This window comes from Hibiscus syriacus, unplaced genomic scaffold, assembly GCF_006381635.1.
Source record: "Hibiscus syriacus cultivar Baekdansim isolate YM2019G1 unplaced genomic scaffold, ASM638163v2 tig00000340_pilon, whole genome shotgun sequence".
Classification (NCBI taxonomy): domain Eukaryota; kingdom Viridiplantae; phylum Streptophyta; class Magnoliopsida; order Malvales; family Malvaceae; genus Hibiscus; species Hibiscus syriacus.
In genome coordinates this window covers 10,916,139-10,943,974 of record NW_024061783.1, presented here as the reverse complement: position 1 = coordinate 10,943,974, position 27,836 = coordinate 10,916,139, and the positions used below count along the sequence as shown (strand labels likewise).

The window sequence follows — 27,836 nt, the reverse complement described above, 5'->3', positions numbered from 1 at the left end:
TATTCTTATTTTATCATTAAATAAAAAAATTATACGAATGTTAAATTACAAATTTATCCTTAAATTATTTTAGATTTACAAAAAAAATCTATAATTAAAATTTTATATGAAATTCAAAAGTTTAAATAAAATTTTACCCTTTCATTAAACCTTTTTTATATTTTCAATTTTGTAAAAAAATTATATAAATTTTATGAATTTAAATTTTTTAAAGAAAATATATAAATATTTTCCAACTTGTTAAAAAAACAAATACATAATAAAGACAATTTGGTCAAATATACATTCCAATAATCGTTTATTCCTTTAACCAAACACGATAATCTTGCATTCCTGCTAAACCAAACAAACACAAAATACAACATTCTCAGTAATCCTATTCACTAGCAATCTTTTATTCCGACTGGTAATCTTACATTCCGTGAATCAAACGTACCCTCTCCGTTAAAAACTTAACGTGTTTAGTACCTAAATTATCAATTTTAGTCTATTTTAATAACTAAACTTTTAATTTTTTTTCAAAACTTAACGTTAAGTTTTTAACGAAGATACTTAAATGAAACAAAAACTAAACACTAAATATGGTTTTGAAAAATATTAAAATTTTAGATACTAAAATGAACCAAAACTCATAATTTAGGTACTAAAATGGACCAAAACTAATATTTTAATTATTAAAACCGATCAAAATTAATAGTTTAAGTACTAAATCGGACCAAAACTGATAATTTAAATACTAAACGGGTAGTTTACTCTTTAAAATATGACCGTTTTCGATTCTTTGCTTATATCGAACTAAACAACCCACCGATTCCCACACAATGCCAGCCAGTCGATAAAATCTTCCCCACCCTTCCCATTTAAAACTTTAAAGGTGTGCAAAAATAAATTTTAAACAGTATTTTAATAGATCAATCAGACTATCAATATCTGTTTTCATTATCAAAACACTCATTCCAAGCATGAGAGAGTTTTAAATCCTCAATCGATGAAAGTAATCAAGTGTTGGCAACGATACATACCATTTACGGCATATTCCATCTTTTTTTGGATTTAGATGAATCTTACGAAAGAGTTCTCTTGTTAAAAGATTCCACCGTAAGATTAGCAGTGAAAGCCGGAATCGAGTTCAACTTCCGAACAAATATATCGACCTGCAAAAAATACAAGCACAAATTAACAGTTCCTTAAGACAATGGCACCAGGCCAATAATGTGCATCAAATTCAACCAGAAAATTCTGAAATACAATTATCACGAGAAAATTTACTTAAAACAGTTGTAACTCAGGCCAAGAACCTTCCAATTACAACATTCTTATCCAGCAGCTGTATCAGGCAGTGCAATAAACCATGCATGTGTCTATAGAGCCAAGCTATTCATCAGCTATTGTAGCTTATTAGGTTATACAAATATTCAGCTATTTCATGTTGAGCTCGGGCTCCAATCTCTAAAATAATATGCTGAGACAAGTTAGAGGTTTTTAATACAAAGGAATGACAGGTTAAAACCTACTCAAACCATTCAATTTTTATTAGATTTGAAATGTTTTATACATGTATCAATGTTTTTAAGTACATGGTAAACATAATATTTGTGTACCATTTCTCTATGTTTGGAGGGAGGGGGTGACAATTCAAGGTGACGTTACGAACCGAGAAGAATAGAGAAGGAAAAATCTAAGTAAGGAAGGTTTTAGAAGAAGAAAAACAGAGAGATTACAGAAATAAGATTTTCATTCATTCATCAGGTGATTTCTTTCTTCCCCAGTACACGGTTTTATTTGCATTACAATGTACTATGGCAATTATGAAAGTGACAGCTGTATAACTAACTTCTAACAGATTCCCTGCAGATAAGAACTAAATATTTTCCTCCTTTGGGCTGTTGGCTGGATCCTCTGCTGAGCCCATCTCTTATGCCCATTCAGCATCTGCTCTCCCTTACTTGTGTCCTGCTCCAGGTAATTTCCTCCGGTCTTAGCATTAGGAATTGAAATCCCTAATTCCCCGATCCCATTTTTCTCAATCCCTAATTCCTCTTCCATTTCCCCCAATTCTCTCGCTTCAATTCTAATCTCCCCGTCTTGTTCTTCTCTTTCATGCATGACAATACCCCCTCCATGAAAGGATCCTTGTCCCCAAGGATCAAAACCTAATAATTGTGCCTTAAGCACAATATAGTTTACCACAATGACATTTCCTAACCTTAAGTTCATCCACCGCAGCTGATTGTACTTCTTCTCCCTATGTTTGTCAAACTTCATAGCAGATTGGACCTTCAACTGTCCTTTATGTCCAAACTTGAAAGGCTCCAATAAGGTAATGCGTTGATCTCCAAATTCCTTTTTCAACAAACTATCATAATTCACTGTTTGCACCTTCGAGGACTCATATAATAAGTTATATGCTACTAACCCCATGCAATGTAAAACGATGAAGGCACCATAGACCCTTGTTGCCAGCCTTAATCCTTTTCGAAGAGCAAGTGAGGTTTGATGATAAGATCGAAACTTCAGGTAAATTCTGTCATCTGTCTTTATACCTCTGTCTGTCAATTTTGTATTCACATAAAGCTTCATCCTTCCTTGAATCTTCTGAAGTTGTTTTAGTACCTGATTTTCAACATTATTATTTTAAATTCCCAGAATTTTTTTATGCTATTGGTAGTCACTTCCGAGCTACAACCTTCATATGTGCAACTAGTTACTTCCGAGCTGCAACCTTCATATGTGCAACTAGTTAGAATTGTACCAGGAAATCTAATCTCAACATGCTCTTTGACTTCTACTAGATCTTTGCTGCCTTTAGTGTTGGCTTCCCCTTCTTTTATGACATTCCCCCTTCCTTCAGATGATCCTTGTCCCCAAGGATCAAACACTTTCTGCTTTACAAATATTTGCATTGCATTTTGTTTCCTAAAAAGGCTCAGCATTAGGTATATAACCAATTGGGCACAAGATGCAATATTGCCAGTAACACCCCCTAGAATTCTGATAACATTTATACCATGCTTTGTAACAGCATCGACATCAGCACCTTTTAAGTCCACACTCAACTGAGTGATGAAAATGATATTGTCCACATCATGCCATTCTACTGCTGATGACATACTTTTTCTTTTAATTGTGTAGAGTATACTTGGGTGGAATTCATATTTCTATTTTCCATGTCCACGAAAAATGTTAGCATCAGAACCAAAAAAATAGATAACTTCATTATCTGCTGCAACTAAAACATAGCTGCCTCTAGTAGTAATTAGAACCATAGAACCAACTTTCTCAAGCATTTTAGCCCATTTATGGTTCGATTGGTTTTGAGTGTCACTGTGACTAAACAAGAACCAAAACTTATCGAAGTCAGACTCAACATCCAGTTTCTCATTAGCAACATTTCCAACACTACAAATTCCTGCATGATACTTCTTTAGAAACTGGATAACTTCTAATGCCTTTACCCTATCCAAAATATTAGAGTTTGCCCCATTGAACTGATAAATCTTTTTCTCTACGTCCAGAATAGATACATCATCGTGATTCAGTGAAAACCCAGCAAAAATAGAAAAAATAACCTGCTTCAATTTAACAATTTGCTTTCTGTTGTATACGTACAGTCGTGTGTCAAACACCTCTTCCTCTAGTGTTTTGAATCCAAAAGCGATACCACTCTCCAATGATACAATGCAAGGCTTAGAGTTTAACAAAAATTTGCTAATTTTTTGGCTTTGAAGAACACTCTGCTACACAGCATTCCCTCCTAACATTGTATCTAGCTCAAATGTTATGATAGCAACTGTTTTCGCTTCATTTTGAGTGGTGTCATTCCTAATCCAAAAGTGTATGTTATACACACAAGAACCAATCTTGCTATGTGCAGTATTTAAGGCAGCAAATTTTTGAAGCCCTGGTTTTTTATCAACTCCCTGAATTGCAAGATCTCTTATGACTAGAGTCTTAAATGTAGTATTGTATCTTATAGTCTCCCACTTACACGACTTGGAAAAATTCATGTGTGTACATAGTAACCTATTCTTTTGCAGTCAACAAAACAAATGTTAACCTACCATAAGAACTAATAACCTTTTCGGTCACACTCAAATTCATAGTAATTGGAATCCTACTCCATCCCATCAACAAAAGTCGAAACACAAAAGGATCAAAAATTTCAACATGTTCATTGACATCCCTAAACATCTTAGAACAAATTTCTCTAAAAGCGCATGGAACTAGATAGTTGAAATTGTTTGAGTTACCTACAGAAAAATCAGCTATGAAGGGTGTGAAAGTAGCAATTTGAACTGATGTATGCAAACTTGGCTTCTCAAACTGTGGAACAACTCTTAATGGTTGCTTCACATGGCATTCACGTTGCAACTTAATAGCAAGAACATCAGAAGGGGCAGTTGCAATTGAAATGGCGTATGCTCCAAAGTTGTTTGTCGGAAACTCTGCCAAGATACTGATTGTATCCAAAACAACAACATTTTCTTCTGTAATAGGAAGATCAAAACCAAACAACGGACGTTTTTCACTTGGTTTAGATATTATCAGTTCTAGCTTTTGTTCTTCAGACCGCTCAAGGTCGGAACCAATTTCCAGGTGTTGGGTACTAGTGATGGATGGCATTTTATCAAACACTTGACACCCATCAATTGTACCTTCGATTGCCACAGGTAACGACTCTGTTTCAGGGTTGTTTTGGTCTTGCTCCGCCGTCTTTCCTGTCAAGACCCGTAGAATCTGCTCAAATAACCCTTATTCTTTGCAATCCTTGTCTCCAGGTACTGATCTTGCTTCACCAGCTTTGATAATCCGTCAATCTGGTTTTGAATTGCAGAAAGAGCAGAGGATTCAACCATTGCTTTGCCAGGAGTTGTGGCTCTGGATACCAATTTGTTATGAACCGAGAAGAATAGAGAAGGAAAAATCGAAGGAAGGAAGGTTTTAGAAGAAGAAAAGCAGAGAGATTACAGAAATAAGATTTTCATTCATTCGTCAGGTGATTTCTTTCTTCCCAGTACACGGTTTTATTTGCATTACAATGGACTATGGCAATTGTGAAAGTGACAGTTGTATAACTAACTTCTAACAGATTCCCTGCAGCTAAGAACTAAATATTTTCCTCCTTTGGGCTATTGGCTGGATCCTCTGCTGAGCCCATCTCTTCGGCCCATTCAGCATCTGCTCTCACTTACTTGTGTCCAGCTATAGGTAATTTCCTCCGGTCTTAGCATTAGGAATTGAAATCCCTAATTCCCCGATCCCCTTTTTCTCAATCCCTAATTCCTCTTCCATTTCCCCCAATTCTCTCGCTTCAATTCTAATCTCCCCATCTTGTTCTTCTCTTTCATTCATGACAGACGTTCAAGAAACTCGATTGTTTCTGAGCTGAGACTGATCTTTAAACAATTGGCTCAGAGCAGTTTGATTATAATCCCATGAAGGCACAGTGGTAAATAATAGTTCTCCAGTCGTGTCATTTTTCTCCTATTACCAACGTTCTAACACTGAACTCAATAGACATTTACTAAACAAGGCATAACCATAAAGCCCACTTCTGCAAACATGTTCACAAGTTCCTCTCATTTCTGATTCTGGTTTTCCAATATCCAGCACAGTACACAACAAAGAGATGAAGAAAAAGTTAACGCTTATTACCTGATGGGATATATCACGCTGCGCAGTATAATTATTTGCCTGTTGGATCATAAAGCAACATTAGTTTTTTTTTTCTTGGTTCCATAGTAAATTTAAATAGAATGGAAATGCTTTTGCAAGACCTCTGGAAATGGAAATGCATGTTTACCCCTTTATTGTCCCGATCAATCCTTAAAAGATATTTTCATGGTAAAGTGGAATGTGATTTTTTTTTTTTTGGAAACTATGGAATAAAACTATTTAGTATTCATATTTTGCTTTAAAACCCCAATTGCCCCATTCAACAACTCAACTTACCAAAATATTGGTATTTCCAGACTCGTACTCAAATTCAAGCTTCTCATCATCACTTTGTGCATAAATTGATTGGAGGGTAAAATGGGTCACAGGGATTCCATTAGGACGCTGGTGCTCATCCATTACAATCTGCCACAAAAATCATTAACTGAAAACCATGAAGTAGGGTGATGCATAAAAACACAGAGGTACAAATTTGAGGAAAATAATGTGGTTTACAACCTTCCATATTAAAAATGAAACTAAAATAAATTAGGTTTACAGCCTTCCAAAATAAAAATTACTTAATGACCATCTTTTACAATTTAACTGTACAGAAATATTTTATGCTATTTCAGTTCTTAATAACACTGGATTTAGTGTTGAGATTTTGAAACGTTACAACACACATTTTAATCCCCTTGATTCTCTAGTCTTTACTCTCATTTAGTTCCTTTATATCTCCTAAATTACCATTTGGTCTCTAGTGCATCCCTATTTTCCACACGTGTTCCACATCAATTTCATATCAAAGCAAGCCAATCTAAGCGTCCAGGACTCAATCCTTTGTTACCGATAACAATAATACATTCTCAATGTTCTAAAAGTTTATTTCTCTATGTTCTATGTAGATTTCACCATCACGTTAAACACATTCTTTCTCCTTTTTTCCAATATTAAGCTTATAAACTTGTGGCAACAGTGCTTACGAGTCTCTGACAATGACAAAGTAATCACCCTTTACTGTGGAAAATTATAACACCGCAGAAACTCAGTTTCAGCAATACAGCGTTGGCTTAGTTGAAGCATCCCATGTCAAGGTTTATGAGCATTTTCCTTTTGTTGTTTTTGAATCAGATCTCATAGATGAGCTTAAAGCATAAACTTGAACAGGGACTTATTTCTTTCTTTAATTTTCAAGGAGACAACACGGTGTTTGCACACTTGATATTATAGTTCTAGACAAATCTATAATTTGACTTCATATATTGCATTTTGCCTTTTAGTTAGGTTTTTGCATCAAGCGTATAAACACATAAATTATATTAGTTTGTGGTTGCTTTGGATTATGAGTTGTCGAGATTTTGGTATACTACTAAGATTTTTCTTCCTCTTCATTCTCTCCAGCTTCTCTCCACTCTATATCTATTATTTTTCCCCTTTTATTTCCTAACCTAATTTACTTCCTGTTTTCACTCTTTGTTCAACATCAATATCCCACACTTCATACCAAACACTGAACAATAAAAACAAATATAGCAAGGGTAAGAGATAGCTTAAGAAATACTAAAATGTAAAATGCCACACTTCATACCTTGTAACCAAAGAGCTCACAACATGCCCTTCTAAAAACCGAGATTCTATCCGCAAATACAGTCTTGTATCTGTTTCAAGTGTGCATTTTGAATTCATTAGCAATCACAAATCAAAATCATGAACAATGCATATAAAGGGCTAAATATCAAATTATTCATGACCTTTGAAACATTTTGAGAAACAAAAGAAAATCCAATTATTTTCATGTTAGGAAAAGAAAATTATTTGTATATGCAATAAGCAAACTTAAAATAATGTCATTCGCTAAAAGTGTTAGTGGTTTTCGAAAATTGAATTAAAATCGAAGTTCCAATTATATAATTGAACAAAATCAAAGTTCATATATCACATTGCACATTCAATTAAAGTTCATGTATAGTTCTGTGATTCATCCTTAAATATAACAACAGTGCTTCCACCACTTGCCTCTCTTCACGTTTTTCAAGTGTCGCAATTTGTTCTTTAAATTTCATTATCTTCTCAGATATGTACGAGTCAACCAGCTTCCCAGTATCACCTATACAGTTAACTAAACTAGTCAGAGTATAGATAACCTCATGCCAATGCTATATTCAAAACAATTGGCAATTTGGACCAGTAAATCACTCCCACAACCAAACTCAAACTCAACAGACACCATATTAGATTTTGTTAGTGTTGATTCATGGGGTAAATCCAACAAATGTAGACACAGTCAAATACAAGGATATAACATGGAAGTCTGATACTTGGATAACCTAAATAGATGCAAGTTTTACTGAAATAGAAAGAAACCAAAGAGACAAAGGTTCCACCATGAACTATTAATTCCACAAATCAAATTTGACATAGAAAACAAATAGGAAATTTTAAAAATAAATAAATAAAATGGAAGAGTTCAAATACTTATAAAAGTAGACTTGGTAATGCTCGACATGACATGATTCTATCATACGAACAAGAAATGGAAAAATAACTTGTCGAGAATATCTAAATTAAATATTAGGATTGTTAACTAGATATTTTATTCTGTTAGTTATTAGATAGGATCAGTTTTAATTAGATAGAATAAGTTTTTATTCAGTTAGTTATTAGATAGGATCAGTTTTAATTAGATAGAACCAGTTTTATTCTGTTGCTAATTTTATGCATCTTTTTATGTAAAGTTGTTACATTGTAAACTCTATTTAAGTCAGTCATATTCGGCATAAATAAATATGATTTATTCGGAACAAGTTTTTCCGACTTTATGGTATCAGGAGCCAAAATGGCCAAACCCTACGATGATACCTCTGCTATCGACTCTATGAGTTATACTCGCTCACCCTCAATCACCCTAAACACTGAATCCTTCCAAAACATATCCATCACTTCTCACAAGTTGAATGGAAATAATTTCTTACAGTAGTCACAATCTGTAAAACTGTTTATTCGTGGCCGTGGAAAATTCGGCTATCTCTCAGGTACCACTACGAAACCTGCCGAAGAAGATGAAGAATCTGAAAGATGGGAGGCAGAAAACTCGATGATTATGTCTTGGCTCATAAATTCCATGGATCCGAGTGTAGGGAGAACTTATCTCTTCCTACCTACTGCTCATGACATTTGGATTGTTGTGAACGAGACCTATTCTAATCTCGGGAACGCAGGACAATGGCTTGAGCTAAAAACTCGGTTATGGAGGCTAAAACAAAGAGAAAAAACTGTCAGTCAATACTACACCGACCTCAAGACCTTGTGGCAAGAGGTTGACATGTTCAACGAATACGAATGGAGTTGTGCTAAGGACAGGGCTCTATTCCAGAAGATGGCGAAAAAAGAACGCATCTTCGAATTCCTTGTCGGCCTTAACAAGGAATTGGATGAAGTTAGAGGGCGCATTCTTGGTCGTGAACCACTACCAAGCACAAGAGAAGTCTTCTCTGAAGTCAGACGAGAGGAGAGCCGGCAGACAGTCATGCTTGGAGGCCACTCACCAAATCCCACCGACTCTTATGCCTTGTTCTCGGGTCAGCCACCACGTTGCAACGATCGTCGGAACGACAGAGATCGGCCAATCTGCGAGCACTGCAACAAGCCGGGACACACTAAAGCCAAGTGTTGGAAGCTACACGGGAAGCCAGCCGAGAATTTTTCAACCAATCAGAATTCTCGTAATGCAAAGGGATTCCATGCCTCATCTGAAGAGCTGAAACCTGCCTTAGAACCGTCTGCCTTCAGCAAAGAACAACTAGAGCAATTGAATCAACTAATGAGTTCTTATTCCATATCCAATACTCCTAACCCATCATCTTATATTACCTCTTCATCATTAGCCCAGAAAGGTACATATCTTATAGCTTTCATAGCCGGTTCTAAATAAAAACCTTGGATCATAGATTCAGGAACAACAGATCACATGACCGGTAGTTCCCCCATATTCTCATCTTATTTTCCTTTATTTGTAATCTGAAAGTAAAAATTGCTGATGGTTCCCTAACCTCTATAGCTGGAAAAGGCTCTATCATTATTTCTCCATCTCTCACATTACTAAATGTCCTACATGTCCCAAAGCTCTCTTGCAATCTCATCTCTGTTAATCGTATTATTCATGATTGCAAATGCATTGCTACAATAACATTTGATGGATTTGAATTTCAGGACCCTTGTTCGGGGAAGATGATTGGCAATGCTAAGGAGGTTGATGGACTCTATCACTTGGTCACGGAAAATCCTTCAGATAAACAAGTTCAGAAACCAAGATGCTTTACTACCTTGTCTTGTGAGAATGAAATAATGTTGTGGCATTATAGGTTAGGCCATCCTAGTTTTAATTACTTGAAATATTTGTTTCCAAATCATTTAAAAAAAAGGCGGTTTTTCTTTTCAGTGTGAAGTTTGTGAATTGGCAAAACATCATAGATCTGTTTATCCATCTTTAAAGTATATGCCATCAAAACCTTTTTCTCTTGTGCATAGTGATATTTGGGGCCCTTCACGAGTAAAAATAGCCTCAGGATCTAGATGATTCATCACATTCATTGATGATCACACTAGAGTCACGTGGATTTATTTACTAAAAGAAAAATCTGAGGCAGCAAGTGTTTTCAAAAATTTTCACTCACTGATCAATACTCGGTTTCAAGCAAATATTCAAGTTCTTAGAACTGATAATGGCCGAGAATATTTTAATGCAATCTTAGGTGATTTTTTGAAACAAAAAGGAATTATTCATCACAGTTCTTGCGTTGATACTCCCCAACAAAATGGAGTTGCTGAAAGAAAAAATAGGCATTTATTAGAGGTGGCTAGGGCTTTACTGTTTGCTATGAATGTTCCTAATTGTTTTTTGAATGAAGCACTCTTAACAGCGTCTTATTTGATAAATCGAATGCCTACAAGAGTTCTTAATTATATCACTCCTTTGCAAGCTTTAAAGAATATGTTTCCTGAAAATAGATCTTTCACTGATTTAACACCTAAAATTTTTGGTTGCATTGCTTTTGTTCATATACACGGCCAAAATAGAGAAAACTTGATCCCCGAGCACATAAATGCATAATTCTAGGTTTTTCACCAACACAAAAAGGGTATAATTGCTTTGATCCTAAATCTGGGAAGTATTATGTGAGTATGGATGTCACGTTTTTTGAAAAACAACCTTTTTTTTGACAAAAACTCTCTTCCAGGGGAGAATGATTCTGAAATGAGTTTTTGGGAACAAACATCCTTGTCAAAATTTGTTGTGAATAGCTCAGTGGAACCAATTCATATTTTTGTAACTTATCCTAGGATTTCACAACCTATAAATTCACAATCTCGTGAGACTCAGGTAGAAACCAACTTGGAACCACCTACTGAACTTCGTGTTTATTCTAAAAGGATGACTCGACCAAGTAATGTTCCACTGGCCCCCAAGGTATGCCAACCATCGGACTCGACTATGGTCCAAGGTACGACTTCTCTTTCTTCTCCAAATTTAGAGCCTTCTACAGAATTCTTTGAACCCATAGCCTTGCGCAAAGGTGCCAGATCATGTACCACAAAACATCCAATATCCAATTTCGTGTCTTATCATAAACTCTCTCCAGATTTCAAAGCTTTTTCCACCAAGATTATGGATGATGAACTACCTAAGTCGATACATGAAGCTCTAGAGGTTCCGAGATGGAGAGAGGCAGTTTTTGAGGAGTTAAAGGCCCTGAAGAAGAATGACACATGGGATCTAACTCCTTTACATAAGGGGAAACGATCTGTAGGCAGCAAGTGGGTGTTCACCATCAAATACCATGCAGATGGCTTGGTCGAGAGATACAAAGCAAGACTCGTAGCACGAGGCTTCACTCAGACATACGGTCTTTACTACGAGGAAACCTTCGCTCCTGTGGCCAAACTAAACATCGTACGTGTCCTACTCTCACTAGCCGCCAAACTAGATTGGACTCTCAGACAGTTTGATGTGAAGAATGCGTTCCTAAATGGTGAGCTAGAGGAAGAGGTGTTTATGGAAGTTCCTCTAGGCTTTGATGAATTGAAGAAGGATGGCATGGTCTGCAAGCTAAAGAAATCCATTTATAGATTGAAACAATCTCCGAGAGCCTGGTTCGAGAGATTCACGAGAGCTGTGAAACAACATGGTTACACTCAGGCCCAGTTCGATCATAATATGTTCTACAAACACAATGATGGTAAAATTGCTATTTTAATTGTGTATGTAGATGACATTGTTATAACAGGAGATGACAAAGTAGAGTTGGAGTCGCTGAAGAACTCCTTATCCAACCAGTTTGAAGTCAAGGATCTAGGACAACTCAAATATTTCCTTGGAATGGAGGTGGCTAGATCCACAAAAGTATAATTATCTCGCAAAGAAAATATGTCCTCGATATCTTGAAAGAGACCGGATTACTCGGATGTAAACCAGTGGCGACTCCTATTGATCCGAATCAAAAACTCGAAAACGAAGATGGTGTTGAGCCTGTGGACAAGAATCGGTATCAGAAGCTGGTGGGGAAACTGATTTATTTGGCTCATACGAGACCAGATATTGCATTTGATGTGAGCTTGGTTAGTCAGTTTATGCATTATCCCTCAGAAAAACACTCCAAGGCTGTTTACCGGATTCTTCATTACTTGAAAGGGAGTCCGGGTAAAGGAATCATGTTTTCGAAGAATGGAAGTCGAAGAGTGGAGATCTTCACTGATGCTGATTGGGGCGGAAGTTCTACAGACAGAAGATCTACCACCAGTTATTACTCCTTTGTCTGGGGCAACTTAGTTACTTGGAGGAGCAAAAAGCAACCAATTGTCTCTAGAAGCAGTGCGGAGGCCGAGTTCAAAGCCATGGCGCAAGGAGTATGTGAGCTGTTATGGCTTAGGAGAATCTTGGAGCTGAAGGTTGAAGGAGATAAACCGATGAAGTTGTATTGCGACAACAAATCGGCAATCAGTATTGCTCAGAATCCTGTACAGCATGACAGGACCAAACATGTCGAAATAGATCGACATTTCATCAAGGAGAGGCTCGAAAATGGTGATATCTGCATACCGTTTGTTCCATCATCAGAGCAGCTGGCCGATGTTCTCACCAAGGGACTGTTTACTACGATGTTCGAAGGATTTCTGTCCAAACTGGGAATGATCGATATCTATTCTCCAGCTTGAGGGGGGTGTCGAGAATATCTAAATTAAATATTAGGATTGTTAACTAGATATTTTATTCTGTTAGTTATTAGATAGGATCAGTTTTAATTAGATAGAATCAGTTTTATTCTGTTGCTAATTTTATGCATCTTTTTATGTAAAGTTGTTACATTGTAAACTCTATTTAAGTCAGCCATATTCCGCAGAAATAAATATAATTTATTCGGAACAAGTTTTTCCGACTTTATAACTAAAAGACCAACATGACAACTAAAAAAAACAAATAAATACATGAACATGGCAAAATATATATGACACAAATTATTAATCTAACAAAAGTTAAGATAGAATACTTCAACACAATTATGATGTAAGAAAATGCACAAACACGACATGAATATATGAATTTCTATAGGAATTATAAAGATATGATTTGCTATTATTTGATATCATTCCTTTAGTTAAGGGATTATGTACATATATTTATACAATACCTTATTTTAAGGGATCACATCCTAGGATTAGTATCTTTCCTTTCTTAAGTGTTTCCTACTTTAGAGAGAGAATTTGTATAAAAAGATGTAATATGTCCTATTGAAAATACATAGAATTACTCTGATTTCTACATGGTATCAGATTAGGTTACGGTTTCTTTCCAACCTAGACGATGTCCACAACTTCTTCTCCTCCTAGTTGACCCCTAATTGGATCCTCGATTCTGGTGCTATGGATCATATGATTGATAATAAGGATTTGTTTTGCAATTTTTTCCAAACTTTGGTAAAGCTGTCAAAACAGTTGATGGTTCCTTGTGCAAAATAGAAGGACATGACACTGTTATTCTCAATGACCAGATTGTACTTAAAAATGTCCTCTTCGTACCAAATCTGGCTTGCAATCTTGTATCTGTTAGTAAACTTTCCACCGACTTGCCATCCCAGTTTCCACTATCTTGCAAAAGTTTTTCCTGTTCTATTCATTCATAAAAGGCCAAATTCTTTTTCTTGCAAAGTTTGCTCTCTTGCCAAACATACTAAATCAACTTATTCTCCTTCTACATATAAGCTTTCTCACCCTTTTGCTTTGATCCACAGTGATATTTGGGGCCCTTCTCGGGTGAAGAATGCTGATAATTGTAAGTGGTTTATCACTTCCATTGATGATCACAATAGGATAACTTGGACTTATTTGCTAAAAGATAAATCTGAAACTGCTGGTTTTTTACCCAATTTTATAACATGGTTCTCACTCAACTTGGGTCTAAAATTCAGCTCTTTAAATCTGATAATGACAGTGAATTTTTTGCTAAGTCTTTGGGTGCATTTTTCAGGGAAAATGGCATAGTTCAAATTAGTTCTTGTGTTGACACCCCACAACAAAATGGCATTGCCCTCCTTGATGTTACTTGTTTTCTTCTATTTACCACTAATGTTCCAAAATATTTGTGGGAGGAAGCCTTATTAACTGCCACATGTTTAATCAATCGAATGCCCAGTAAGGTTTTACAATTTCAAACACCTCAATCTATATTTTTGCAATACTTTCCCCATTTTAAACCTATATCCTCCATTCTTCCACTTAAAATATTTGGTTGTATTGTTTTTATCCAAAACATTGCTCCTAATAAGTCCAAGTTATATCCTAAATCATTAAAGTGTATACTGGTTGGGTATTCTTCACTTAAGAAGGGTTATAAATGCTATCATCCTCCTTCTAAACGATTTTTTACCACTATGGATATAACATTTTATAAGGATGATCCCTATTTCACTCGGGCTGAAATTCAGGGGGAGACATGAAAGGATTTTCAGTCACATCAAGTATCTCCTACTCTTTATTCTCAACCTTCAGAGTTGCCACCAATTTTGTCTTTACCTACAGATTTGTCACCTGTAACTACTCTCATTAATTCATCTGTAGTACCTATCACTACTTCACTCACACCTACTTTAAACAGCCTTCCTGAAAGCACACCTACTTCCATTTAAAATCTTCCACAAACATCACCAATCAAACAACTTCGTGTCTATACAAGGAAATGAAAACATATTCCTGAGGCTGTTTTGTAATCTGATGCTTACCGAGAATTGGATTTGGGTCCAGTTGCCGAAATAGAAGAAGAAATCAGTAAGTCCACTTCCCCTACTCTAGATGACTTCCCTATTGCTATTAGAAAAGGGTTTAGACAGTGCACCAAGCATCCTATTGAAAAATTTGCTGATTATAATTCATTGATGCCGTCTTTTCAAGCATTTACATCAAACTTGGATAAAGAACAGGTTCCCACAAGCATAGTTTAAGCTCTAAAGGATGCAAAATGGAGAAGGGTTGTTGAAGAGGAGATTTGCGCACTAGAGAAAAATGCTACTTGGACCGTTACGGATTTTCCTCAAGGAAAAAAGATTGTTGGTTGTAAATGGATCTTTGCTGTAAAGTATAACTCCAATGGTAGTATTCAACGATACAAAGCTAGACTAGTGGCCAGAGACTTTACGCAAACATATGGGATAGATTTCATAAAAACTTTTGCACCTGTGGCGAAGCTGAATACTGTTTGAGTACTCCTAAGTTTGGCTGTAAATTGCGATTGGAAATTACACCAACTTGATGTAAAAAACGCTTTTCTTAATGGCAATCTAGAAGAAGAAATCTATATGAAGTTGCCACATGGCTTAAAGTTTGTTGAAGGAAGTAACAAGGTGTGCAAGCTCAACAAGTCTCTATACGGTTTAAAACAATCACCCAGAGCTTGGTTCGAGAGGTTCACTGAAGTCATTATGAAAAACGGCTACAAGCAGTCCCTTGCCGATCATACTCTTTTCATCAAGGTAACTTCTACAAATAAGAAAGCTATCTTTATTGTGTACGTGGACGACATAATTCTTACCGGAGATGATGAAGAAGAGATTTGCAATTTGAAGAAGTTAAATGAGGAATTCGAAACCAAGGACTTGGGAAAGCTAAAGTATTTCTTACGAATAGAGGTGGCAAGGTCAAAAGGACTTGTAATCAACCAAAGAAAATATGTACTTGATTTACTCAAAGAAACTGGTTTTTTTGGTTGTAAGTCGATTGATTCACCAATAGAGGCAAGCTTGAAATTTAGCAAAGAAGATGGGTCCTTAGTAGACAGAGAAATTTCAAAGATTAGTTGGGAAACTAATTTATTTGTCCTTGACAAGGCCAGATATAGCCTTTCCCGTAAATGTGATAAGTCAACACATGACTAATACTACTGAAGGGCATATGGTAGCAGCAAATAGAATTCTCAAGTACTTGAAGAAAACTCCAAGAAACGGCTTAATGTTTAAGAAGACACAAGACAGAATTGTTAAAATTTTTACAGACTTTAGTTGGGCCGGAGACCTTACTGAAAGGAGATCCACTAGTGGCTACTGCACATTTGTTTGGGGTAACCTTACAACTTGGAGAAGTAAGAAGCAAACTGTCGTTTCAAGAAGTAGTGTTGAAGCTGAATTCAGAACACTAGAATTGGGATTATGCGAAGGAATTTGGCTACTTAAACTACTGAAAGAACTTGGCACTAATCAAGAGGATCACTTTGAAGTCTTGTGTGATAATCAATCTGCTATTCAAATTGCCAAGAACCGAGTTCAACATGATCGGACAAAGCATGTTGAGATTGATAGGCATTTTATAGCTAATCAAGTTAACAAAAAGACAATCACACTTTCATACATTCCTTCAGAAGAACAAGTTGCAGACATTCTTACTAAGGATTTGCCAAAGCCTGTTTTCAATAAATTCCTATTCAAGCTGGGATTATACAATGTATATTCTCCAGCTTGAGGGGGAGTGTAGGAATTATAGAGATATGATTTATTATGATTTGATATTATTCCTTTAGTTAAGGGATTATGTACATATATTTATACAATCCCTTATTTTAAGGGATCACATCCTAAGATTAGTATCTTTCCTTTCTTAAGTGTTTCCTACTTTAGAGAGAGAATTTGTATATAAAGATGTAATCTGTCCTATTGAAAATAATATGAAAATACAGAGAATTACTCTGATTTCTACAATTTCCAGGTCTAAATAAAAGTTATTAACATGGACAGTAAGAGAGAAATAAAAACGCAGAACCTCAATTCTGAATCTGTTTATTTTGCAATCAAAGAACAATGCACTCTACCTGATTGACTTTTCAATTCCTCAAGAGCTTGTAACTTCTCCTTTGTCTTTTGTAACTCAGTTTGTAATGCCTCAATAGTCTGTTTTGACTCATTATCAACAGCAAGAGTATTTACCATTCGTAGAACTTTTGTATTTGCAGCGGAATAATCCCCATGACCAAGCTATGGAAAGAATCACATTGTTATTACTTGCAAGGACAAAAGACAAATCAAGCATCTTTAGCATTCAACTCTCTATTGTCCGTACAGAATCATACTTCAATAATGCATAACTTGCTTTATTTTATTTTTAGCTAAATTATGCATTTCTGCACCGAATAAAAATTAAATTGAAACTGTTTTGTATTGAATTCTGCAAAATCTGTCATTAATATGGTAAAATGATAACTCCCTAAAATGTTTTAATCAAGTAGAGCCCTCTTACCATTACGAACTGTGAAAAGGACTAATTCTAGTTAAATAACATACATGGTTTTTCATAAACGAGAAAATTGGTGGTCAATCTTGCTACAGTGGCAAGCAACTATAAGTTAAGAATATTAAAATAAATAAATAAAAGAATTAAAAGTAAATTTGATTCTGAACAAAGAAATGATAGAGAAATAAATAAATAAACAAATATATTGATAGCGGGTAGATAGATAGATAAATAAATATAAAGAGAGAGAGGTTTCCAAAGCCAAATGGAGGGTTTTCAACACAAGTTCTTACACCTGGCAAGAATAACAGCAAACCTCACAAAGATTATACAGAAGAAACAAGTCTGAGCAATAAGATGTGACTCATTTCTCTTCATAGGAAAACCAATTTCAATACTCATTATCTTAATAGACTACTTGCTATCAAAATATCACTCGGTATTTACAAACTATGTGACCAAAAAATGCCCAAATGGTTCCATATATATTTAAAAATGAATCATAAATCAAAAAAATAAATCTCCAACAATCAATTCCTTCAATAAGCATGATCTTGTCCAAACTCGTCACATAAAAAATAACCAAGCAAAGCATTAAAACAGCAACAAACAAAGTCACACAACTACAGTTGATCACTCATGGTTCCTGGAATCAATTAGAAATCTTAGCTACATACCTTTGATTCCAGTAGTGAAATCTCTGAACGAAGTCGATCACTCTCCCTTTCTAGTGATTTTATTCTTCTTGCTTCATTATTTAGCCTATCATGGAGCAATTTGATCTCATTCTGTTGACGATCATTAATTTCTTTTTGTTCATGTAAATTCCTCTCTAATTCTTTAATACAGGATTCCTTCAGTACTAGAGATGATTCAAGCTCCTTGACATTAAAACCAAGGGACAACAAATAAAAAACAATGAGAAAAGACAACACATTTAGGAGTAAGGGACACTTTGTACACATATTTGGCTTTAAGTAATGAAACAGCATAGACTTTCATAACCTGAACAACAGTTCCACTGGTCATTTCATCACCCGCTTCTTCATTCTTATGCCTCTTTGATTCATTAATAACATTTCTCAACTTATTTCTCTCTTCAGTAACCATAGAAAGCTGCAATATAACAGTCCACCTTTTAAAATAAAACAAAAATGACCGAAGATTATAGACAAAGAAATAGGATACAAAGACACATTCATCAGCCCAGGTCTTTGTTCACAGCGGCAGGTACAACCAAGAAATAAATCAACACAATTCTGTTTAGAACCATTTGCTCAATTTCAATCATTCATACATGTATAAATGCTGATATGCTATCCTGGTTCAATTATTCATGATCTACCCTATTTGTTTATTTAAAAATGTTTATTTTGCATGTCCCTGATATGCTTTAGTTTCCTGATATCTGCAAAGGAGGAAGTTTAATAATTTCACAGTTATAAAACATGACCAGAAAATCAATCTTCAGGAAAAACATTATATTAAATAGCGAAGTTACATAGCCTTGCTTATGGCCTGAGAAAACCACAAATTGTATGCAGTCACTACTCTAATAGTTTTAAGGAAAGGTCAGAGTAAAACAAAGGAAATCATGGATTCTACCCTATCTTTCCCCCACTCAAAAAGGAAAATAACTAAAAAAAGACTTAATCCCTTCATACCGTTGTCACCTTTACATGCTTCCAGGTGAAAAACAAAGTGAACCTCATGGAGTTTAACCCCCAAGGAAGTATGGTATTTACAATGGTCTCCAAATTACAAACTAATCCACCATGTGTGCAAACTATTAGAAACCAATGAAAATCAAAAGAATTGTACCATAATGAAAATGACTACTGCATATAACACATACCATGAGTTCAGTCCGCTTGACCTCTGATTTTAAGACTTCTGCCTTCTCTTTGGCCAACACAGCATCAGCTTCAGCATTCTGTTTATCAAGTGCTGTTGCATCCAGTCTTACCTCAATTTGCTTCAAGCGTGCATTTGCCTCTCCTATCTTAATTGTACTGTCAATCACTTCCCTGCATGGAAAAGAAATCTCAAATTAAGCAAAGATGATGTAACGAATAAATCAAGAACCATAAATAGCTTGATTAACAGAATATTCAAGCGTGCATGCAGAAAGAGGCACGACTACATAATATTTAAGAACATTCAAGAATGCATAAGCATGTGTTTCAATGTCATTCGACAAGAAACTACAATGATAAAAATAAAACCCTATCAGATCATTCCAAAATGAAAAGCATGGAAGAAATAAACAAAATAAACAAATCCTTTCAGGGAAAAATATCGTAGTAATAACAATTTCTTAGAAAATGGGCAACTGACAGGAAAGGACAAAATGAAGTGATTCAAACCAGGACAGGAAAAAAATGAAGGCAGAGGAAGCTATATAGTTGCAAATGATTCTTAGAAGAAGCTTTGACTCACCCTAGAATTTTTTTACCTAGAAGGCTATGCCAACAACTATCTTCCTCATTTCAGAAATCAAAGACTTACTAATAAATAAACTACAAAAAAAAAAACACCCCCTTTCTTTCCTTCAGCAGCACCTACATCTTGACATTCAAAATTTAGGGGGTGCAAAGGAAAACCACCGACAGTTTTGTCATTGTTTTTGGACTTTTAGCTAACAAGATGGACCAAAACAGTTAAACCAATAGAATACAAAATAAGCTAGTAAAATACTTTTGTAATGTTGCAAACTTGACAGGTACATCTTCAGGACATGATACATCAGGTATGTCCTTCGTAATCTGTTTCCACAATGACAACTCATACTCCAAATTGTTCAAACTTATCTGTTGTTCTTGCAACTTGGATAGCTCTGATTCCACCCTCTCCCTGCGGCCCTTCTCTTCCAGTAATTTTTCCTTCAATAACTCAATGTCCTCGTGAGATGATTTCAACTTTCTTGCCTCTTGTACTTCAGACTCCTGATGAGAACCAAGAATCAAAGGCAGAAGTGAATGAATTCATGAAAATCAGGCATATGAAGAGGGAGCAATAAGCCAGACAGGAATTAAGACTGTCTTCCAGAAGCATTGACTTAATAGGCAGTCAGATCAAAACTTTAGAAACATAGCTCATATTCATACCCACCAAAGCATTAGCAGGAAAGAAAAAAGGAGATAACAAAGTTTATGCAAATAGTTGACTAACAGGTCAAAGAGAAAAAATAAGTGTACCACTAACAGGCACTGAAAGGAGTTTCCTCCATTCATGCAAATGATCAGTGGACAAGAAGAAATTTGCGGAATTACTCAGATTGCTTAATGGAGATACAGATGAGCAGTTTGGAATGTGAGAAGGCAAACCATTCAATATATTCAAAAAACTGCAGTGTGGGCATTTTGACATAGACATGGGTACATTTGTACATAAAAAACAAAATGTCTAATACTATAATTTTACAAATGATAAGAGAATTTAAGTGACAACTATCATACAAAAAGAAAAAGAAAAAACTTACATAGTTTCTAAGCTCCTCTTGCAAATGTTTTATCAAAATACTGCTCTCAGAAGAAGAAACTTCCTGAAAGGTGAAACTTGAGAACTTTTTCTCTACTTCACTCTTTTGGTTCAAGCACTGCGAAAACACAAAATGAGCAAATGTTAACAATTTAATAAAAAAATCATGTAAACTACATCCTGCAGGATATGAACAGTTTGCATCTTAAATAATAAGACTTCAAGAGTCAGGCATCCAACAATAAAACCCTAAGTAATTCACCAAAACCAAAACAAAACAAAGAAGTTAAAATGATATGACAATAGGAAAAAGAACAAGTGTTGAAGTTGAAAGAGGATTAATGACATTGGTCTGCAATCAAAATCAAGTACAAAAATCAATATGCATGTAAAGGAATACCTCATTAAGTTGCTTCTTAAGATCCTCTAGCTGCTCTTTCAAAAGCTCTGATTCCTTCTCCGCATTATTAGCTCTAAATTCCATTCTTTCAAGCTACAACCAAAGTATGGATTCGACTAACATAAATGCTAATTGATGTTATTTCATCAACTAAATAAACAAGTTTAGGTAATCACATCAGCACTTATTCTGGAAACAGAAAGCTTTGATTCTCCTTTAAGCTGAGCAAGCTCGTTGTGAAGTCGTTTTTTCTCCCTTTCTATGCTTTGAGAAAATTGGTTAAGTTTACCCTTCAAATCAGCTGCTTTCTCTTCAGCAGACACTGAAGAGGACTCAACTTTCTTGCGAAGGTTCATTTCATTTTGCAGCTTCCCCTATTGTAAAACATAATATAATGGTAAGCATAAGAAAAGCATGCCTTTTACATAATGCCAAAGAATAAGCATAAACCATTTTCGAAAATGTGAGTGCCAACAACAGCATTTCATGCAATTCAAGTGCAGGAAGATGCTAATGCAGCAATACAAAAATTTTAAAAATCTTAGAGAAGGCAAGGCTGATACTGGCCAATTGAAACTATCACATACAAACAATAGCTTTGCTTAGGGCATCAACAACACACTCTAGAATCCAATTACGATACGAGAACCAATTAACATATGGTCAACTCATCTCTATGATCCAAACATATAATCAAGAAGATAAACATGTTACCAATGTTCTCAAGGTGTGGGCCTAGGTGTTGCATCTTAGCTTCAAATAACAAAAGCTCTTCATACCCCTTCAGGCCAAACACGTTTGATCAAGCACAAGTTTAGCGCACCTATGCGTGCTTTTTTGTTAGGCTAGGGTTATAAATGAACTATGCATTCGATGAACAAATCATGAACAGTTCAATTTTCATTCGTTTATCAAGCTAAACAAACACTTATGAACAAATTTTGAGACTCAAACAATGTATGTTCACAAACAAGCTCATTCAAAACTCGTTTATATTTCAATTATAATACAATTAAAAAAAGCATTAGTTGCCTTTTAATTTATTTTTTATAATATAATTAAAATATTTACATTTTATAATTTTATATCTAACTCTAGGAAACAATTTTGTTTATTTGATTAAATTTGTTATGCTATATTTTCAAGGACATGTTTTTTTTTATAAGAATAGTAGGCCTCATTAAAAAAACCCTTCATGATTAATGGAGCTAGAAAACAATTCCTTAACCAGCGGAAGGAGGAAAAGAATGCCTTAGGATTTCATTAACATTATAATTAGTACATAGGAATACAACACCCTAAAGCTCCCTTAAGGAGATAGAGTACAAGAATAAAAACATCCCTGAAGAAAAACACAAAAATCAACCTATTCCAGACTTAGCTAGGGCATCTGCCTCTAGATTAGATGTCCTATTGACCCATCTAATAACACCTTCACAAACTCTAAGCTTATCAATAATATCTTTAACAATGTGAGCATAAACAACAGGACATAAATCAACATCCTTAACCCAGTAAACTGCCACTCTGTTGTCACTCTCAATAATCAAGCGATCCTTGAAACTCTGTCTAAAAGAGTCAAAGAAAGATAAGCCCTTTAGAATAGCTTTCAATTCCATCGAGGTAGGAGGCCCCGGACCAGCAGACTCCTTGAAATAGCCTAGGATCGACCCAGAATCATCTTTTAAAACACCACCTAACCCACTTCTCTTCCAATCACTAGTAGTGGCAGCATCCACATTTAATTTGATAAAGCCCTTGGGAGGAGGGGACCAAGGAAACTTAGATATAATCGGGTTAGAGTAGGAAAAGCAAGAATCCCCTAAGGAAGGATCAGAGATAAGAGAATCCTTGCAGATAGTAACTTGTTTATACTTTGCTAAAAACCATGAAGCAAGCCTAAACCTTGCTAGAAAAATAAAAGTTCAGCTTAATCTAGCTTCCCTCCTTCAAACACAATAGAGTTCCTTATTTTCCAAATGGTTCATAGGACAACCCCTGGAATAAATGACCATATAAGTGAGATAATCCTCAAATCAGCCCAGGCCAGGAGAAAGCTTTTTGCATCAACGTGAAAAACAGACTGAATCTTCCAGAACCTCATGAATTTATTCCATATAGACCAAACCACCGAACAAGTAAAAAATAAATGAGAGGGGGACTCTTCCATCAGCTTGCAAAAAGGACATAACAGATCATCAATACCCTTCACACCTCTTTTAACCAGAATTGTCTTCACTGCCAGCTTCTGTAAAATCACTTGCCACACAAATGTCTCCACTCTTGGAGGCAGCAGGCCCATCCAAATTACATTCTTCCAAAAATAAACCTCCTCCGAACCCGAAGTATCCGAATAACAGAGATTAACACAAGATTTAACAGAAAATACCCCATCTCCAGTGCCTTTCTGAAGATTCAAAAGAAACTAAAAATTCGAAATGACAGCCATCAAATTAGTCCACTGCTCATATTCCTTTTTCAAGGACATGTTCATTTACTGATTCCAAACAAGTTCATTTAATTTAAACTTATTAAAAAAACTTAATTTTGAACAAACAAATCTTGATATAATTTTGAAATTCAAGTTTCCAACACAAACCAAACATAAACAAGAGGGAAAGAAGAAAGAACAAACACAAACAAAGTTCCATTCACTCCAGCACGATTCATTATAGCTCTATAAAAGGTGGGATAGGCACAAAAGAAGCCGCCTAATCAAAATTCTTTTTGGTTTATTTTACGTTAACTTGTTCTATTTGATAAACCTTCGCTAGTAATAGAGGGGATAGCATTGACATCTTTACTTCTCAATATTTAAGCATTCTATTACATAAATGAGACTATAAGAAAATTATGTACATCGGTTGTTACGTTAGCATTAATTAATTTTAGGGAAAGAATATTTTTATTTTAAGGAAAAAGAAAATACTATTTATTTTAGGAAGACATTAGTTTATTGTGAGTGTATTTTTTAAGTATCTTATGCTATTGTGAGTGTTTCTTTATTTAGATAGTAGATACCATATTTTAATTGGCTTAGTTAATCCTTTTATTCAAACAAGTAAAACTTCTATTTAAAGAGACTGATTGGAAGCAATAAAATTAACAGAGTTTATTTTAATTTTACAAGATTCTCTCTAACAAGTCTAAGGTTTGGAATTCCCTTCCATGAGTTCCACTTGTTCATCATAGAACATTCCTGAGGAAGAAGTAAATATCAAGGAAAAAGCCCTGCTAAGGCAAATGTTTTTCCTAGAAATCATCCATTTACTCAATCCATTTATCAGGACCGTAACAACTTGGCATGAGTGCTAGGCAAAATGGGCAATTCTATTAGCATAGAACAGTTAGACACTAAAGTAGGAACAGAGACTAGGATGACTGAAAGCATCAACCAATTGAATAATATGGTGCATCAATTGTCGTTCCAAATACAAGAATTAATGGCTTTCAACCAAAATTGTGAAAGATGAAAAGGAATTGAAGATGTAAACAATAATGCCAATCAAACAAGAAGTCAACCAAGTAGGCAAGAGAACAAGATTAAGTCAACAGGTAGGCAAGACGCTGCGTCATAGAGTACAAAGTTAGATTTTCCAACTTTGGTATAGAAGATCCTTTGATTTAGCTACACAGCTATGAAAAGAAACCAAACCAGAAAACAACTGAGGTAGACAAATTGGGTTTAATAGCTTCACACATGATAGGAGAAACACAACTATGGTACTACCAAATGGAACAAGAAAGACCAGATCTCTCATGGGAAGGGTTCAAAACTTCAAGGAACATCGTAATCTCAGGTTTGGGCCACAGTTGCATGACATTCCTCTGAGAGAGTTAATCAATCTTTAAAGTTGAATAGCACATATAAGTTAAATGATGTTATCCCACATATTATCCTAAAATGTGGAAACTAATATGTAAAATTTCCTTTTGGTCCCAGTTTATCCCCTTTCTTAAATATTGAGAAGTATTGAGTTTCATAATATGACCTGTCTAGCTATTAATTTTAGGATAAATTGTGCTATTCTTAATAGTTTTTTAATAGCACATATTAGTTACATGGTGTCATCCAATTTAGCTGCATCTTATAGTTGTACCAAAATTCTTGTTTGACGGCACATATTGCCAACAAAAGGAAAATAACATTTTACTTATTGTGTAGATAAATTTTGTCACCCTTTAAAGTTTATTATCATAATTATATCTTAAACTTATTATTATTATTATTATATATATATGTTACATGGTATTATCCAACATCTATTAAGTGTTGGGATTTTTGTGGTCTTGGTTCTAGGTTGGGTACTTGATATCATATCAAAGCCTAGGTGTATTATGTTGTTTTTGCCCAATCAAATGTGAGGTAACGATCCCAAATGAGGCTGCCCATGTGTAGGCCCTTTGTTAAGCTACACATGAGGAGTTTTAAGCAGTATTACCCCAAATCTTTTACGTGTTGGATTTCTTGTGGTCTTACATTAGGTCCCTTCATCAGGTCCCTTCATCTATTAACAAATGGTTTTATTTGCACCTAATTTCACTTGATGAAAAAGTGAATACTATTTGGAGGCATCTGGGGGAGGAGTTTTTTTATATAAGTGGGTGGAATCTATCACCATAAATTTTTGGCAATTGAAGTATGGATCCTGTTGGCCTATGCTTCATAATATGGCTCTAAAATTTCTTAGGAAGGCATGTTCATCATCATATAAAGCAAGAAACTAAAGAACCAACTCTTCTGTCAATTCAATAATAAGGGGCAACATACAACTAAAAGATGCCAAGAATTTTGAATAGCACATTTTAGGACAATATATTCTAAAACAAAGGGTATCAAAGATTTATTTGGTAACTTGTTAGCAGTGGTATCATAACTTACTGTACTTTAAGATCAGCTAGTGGTTGTATATATTTTAAAAGACTTCTTTGTGTATGTTAATCATGGTTTAAGAAAAAGGTAATTCAACATTCAAAGAGGAAAGGATCTTTCTATCAATCTCATAAAAGATTAAAAAAATGGTACCTTAAGCTCATTGTTTGTTTCCAACTGCTTTACGAATCTTTCTTGTGAATCATTGACTTCCTTCAAGAGCTGGTCATGCAGCATCTGTTCACGTCCTTTTGCAGCAGCTAGCTCTTGTTCTGCATAGAGGAATTGATCCCTGAACTTTTTCCTTTCCGCTTCTGCAAAGATTGCAATTATATAGGTGTAAAATTATGGAGAAGTATTACACACAGGGCTTTAAAGGACTCAACATTCATGGGGGCAACTACTGCATCATGAAAGATCTAATATGAAATAATCCAACACCAACAATATACACCAAAGCAAGAAATTATAAAGCAACGTCTATATAAGATTTGAACAAAAAATTAGTAGATGAACCTCAATAAATTATTTGCTTGTTATTATATGAAATTTCAGATCAGAGCTTTGAAGTTCATTATGACAAATTAGTGGGGCCAATCAAAGATAGTTCGTGATTAAGCTTAATAAAGTTGAGTTAAGCATCTCTTTTAAGGTGTTCAAAACCTTACCCAACCTCAAAAGCTTTCCACTTTCCCCACAGAGGAACCCTATAAGCCTTCAGCACTATAGAACAACAAGGAAAAGAAAACAGAATGTTTTTTTAGATTAAGGTACCGTTTGGTTCTTTGTTTTACTACTTGTGTGTTAGTCATAAGCAAGATGGACAAAACGTTTGGACACTTCAGAATAGTTGAAATGTTGTGTTTCTTTCCAGTACAAAATGAAAGCATGGTTTTACTATTGTATTGAACAACTATGTGAGAATTGCTATTTCATATCAGTTATTTGTTTACTTATAATTAATTACAATTTATCTCTTCAGCAATACCTTATCCTAGAAAGCAAAATACAAACAAATAAATGATGCGTCAACACACACGGAAAGCCCTACTGGAAATGAACAACAGGAGTTTATTAAAACTAAGGCATCTGACATTAGCGAAATACGCACAAAAATTCAATAACCGTACAAATAGTGTAGATATAATTTACCGGCTTTGGAAAGGCTTTCACTTAAAGCCTCTAGTTTGGACTGGTAATCACTAATTTGCTTCTCCGCATTGGTCAAGGCATCTAGAACATCTGCTTTGACCTAAGAAAATTAACAATAACATTAAGAAAGAGAAAAGCAAATTGGAATATGAATGTTGACTGATGCAGAAATTAACACAAGACTACCATCTGCCGGCATTGATAAGTGCAGAGGAGGTGATCGGAGGGCTGGTGAGGCGACTCCGGCGGAGACGCAGCCAGAGGATTGTCCTCATAGATAACGAGACGTCCCTCGGAGGCGACTAGAGGTGACAGACTTTCGTGATGTATGGATTCGGCTTTTTGCTTCTTTGGTGGCGGAGTCCTCAGTATCATATTGTGTCCACAAATTCAAATTTCTAGGGCTTCTCTCTCTCTTTCTCTCTCTCTCTCTCTCCGATTCAAAATCCAATTTGAAAGAAAGGAAATCGCGCATATTTCTTTTCAAAGTTCAGGCAAGGACGAAGT

General features: G+C 35.2%; 1 protein-coding gene across 2 annotated transcripts; it reads right to left on the bottom strand.

Moving 5' to 3' along the window:
- Positions 1 to 887: 887 nt before the first annotated feature.
- Positions 888 to 27,752, bottom strand: LOC120204302 (mitotic spindle checkpoint protein MAD1-like). Of its 2 annotated transcripts, none has more exons than XM_039204416.1 (16): positions 27,516 to 27,752; positions 27,330 to 27,429; positions 26,331 to 26,449; positions 21,481 to 21,678; positions 21,305 to 21,397; positions 20,906 to 21,022; positions 20,122 to 20,369; positions 19,280 to 19,451; positions 18,430 to 18,540; positions 18,102 to 18,305; positions 17,006 to 17,168; positions 7,675 to 7,765; positions 7,247 to 7,316; positions 5,953 to 6,081; positions 5,656 to 5,694; positions 888 to 1,154 (listed from the first exon to the last, which is right to left on the bottom strand). In XM_039204416.1, exons 1-16 carry the CDS (start codon positions 27,702 to 27,704, stop codon positions 1,065 to 1,067), a joined length of 2,133 nt encoding a protein of 710 aa, XP_039060347.1. In that variant the 5' UTR covers positions 27,705 to 27,752; the 3' UTR covers positions 888 to 1,064. The 2 variants fall into 2 exon arrangements, with proteins under 2 accessions (XP_039060347.1, XP_039060342.1); XM_039204411.1 differs by having other exon boundaries at positions 26,331 to 26,491; positions 27,516 to 27,751.
- Positions 27,753 to 27,836: the final 84 nt, after the last annotated feature.

Excerpts from the sequence above, each read along its gene's own strand:
- LOC120204302 (XM_039204411.1), bottom strand. The coding sequence starts at position 27,704 with ATGATACTGAGGACTCCGCCACCAAAGAAGCAAAAAGCCGAATCCATA. Across the intron at positions 27,430-27,515 it reads CTTATCAATGCCGGCAGATG|GTCAAAGCAGATGTTCTAGA; the intron begins GTAGTCTTGTGT and ends TAATTTTCTTAG. Across the intron at positions 18,306-18,429 it reads CCAGTGGAACTGTTGTTCAG|GAGCTTGAATCATCTCTAGT; the intron begins GTTATGAAAGTC and ends TTTAATGTCAAG.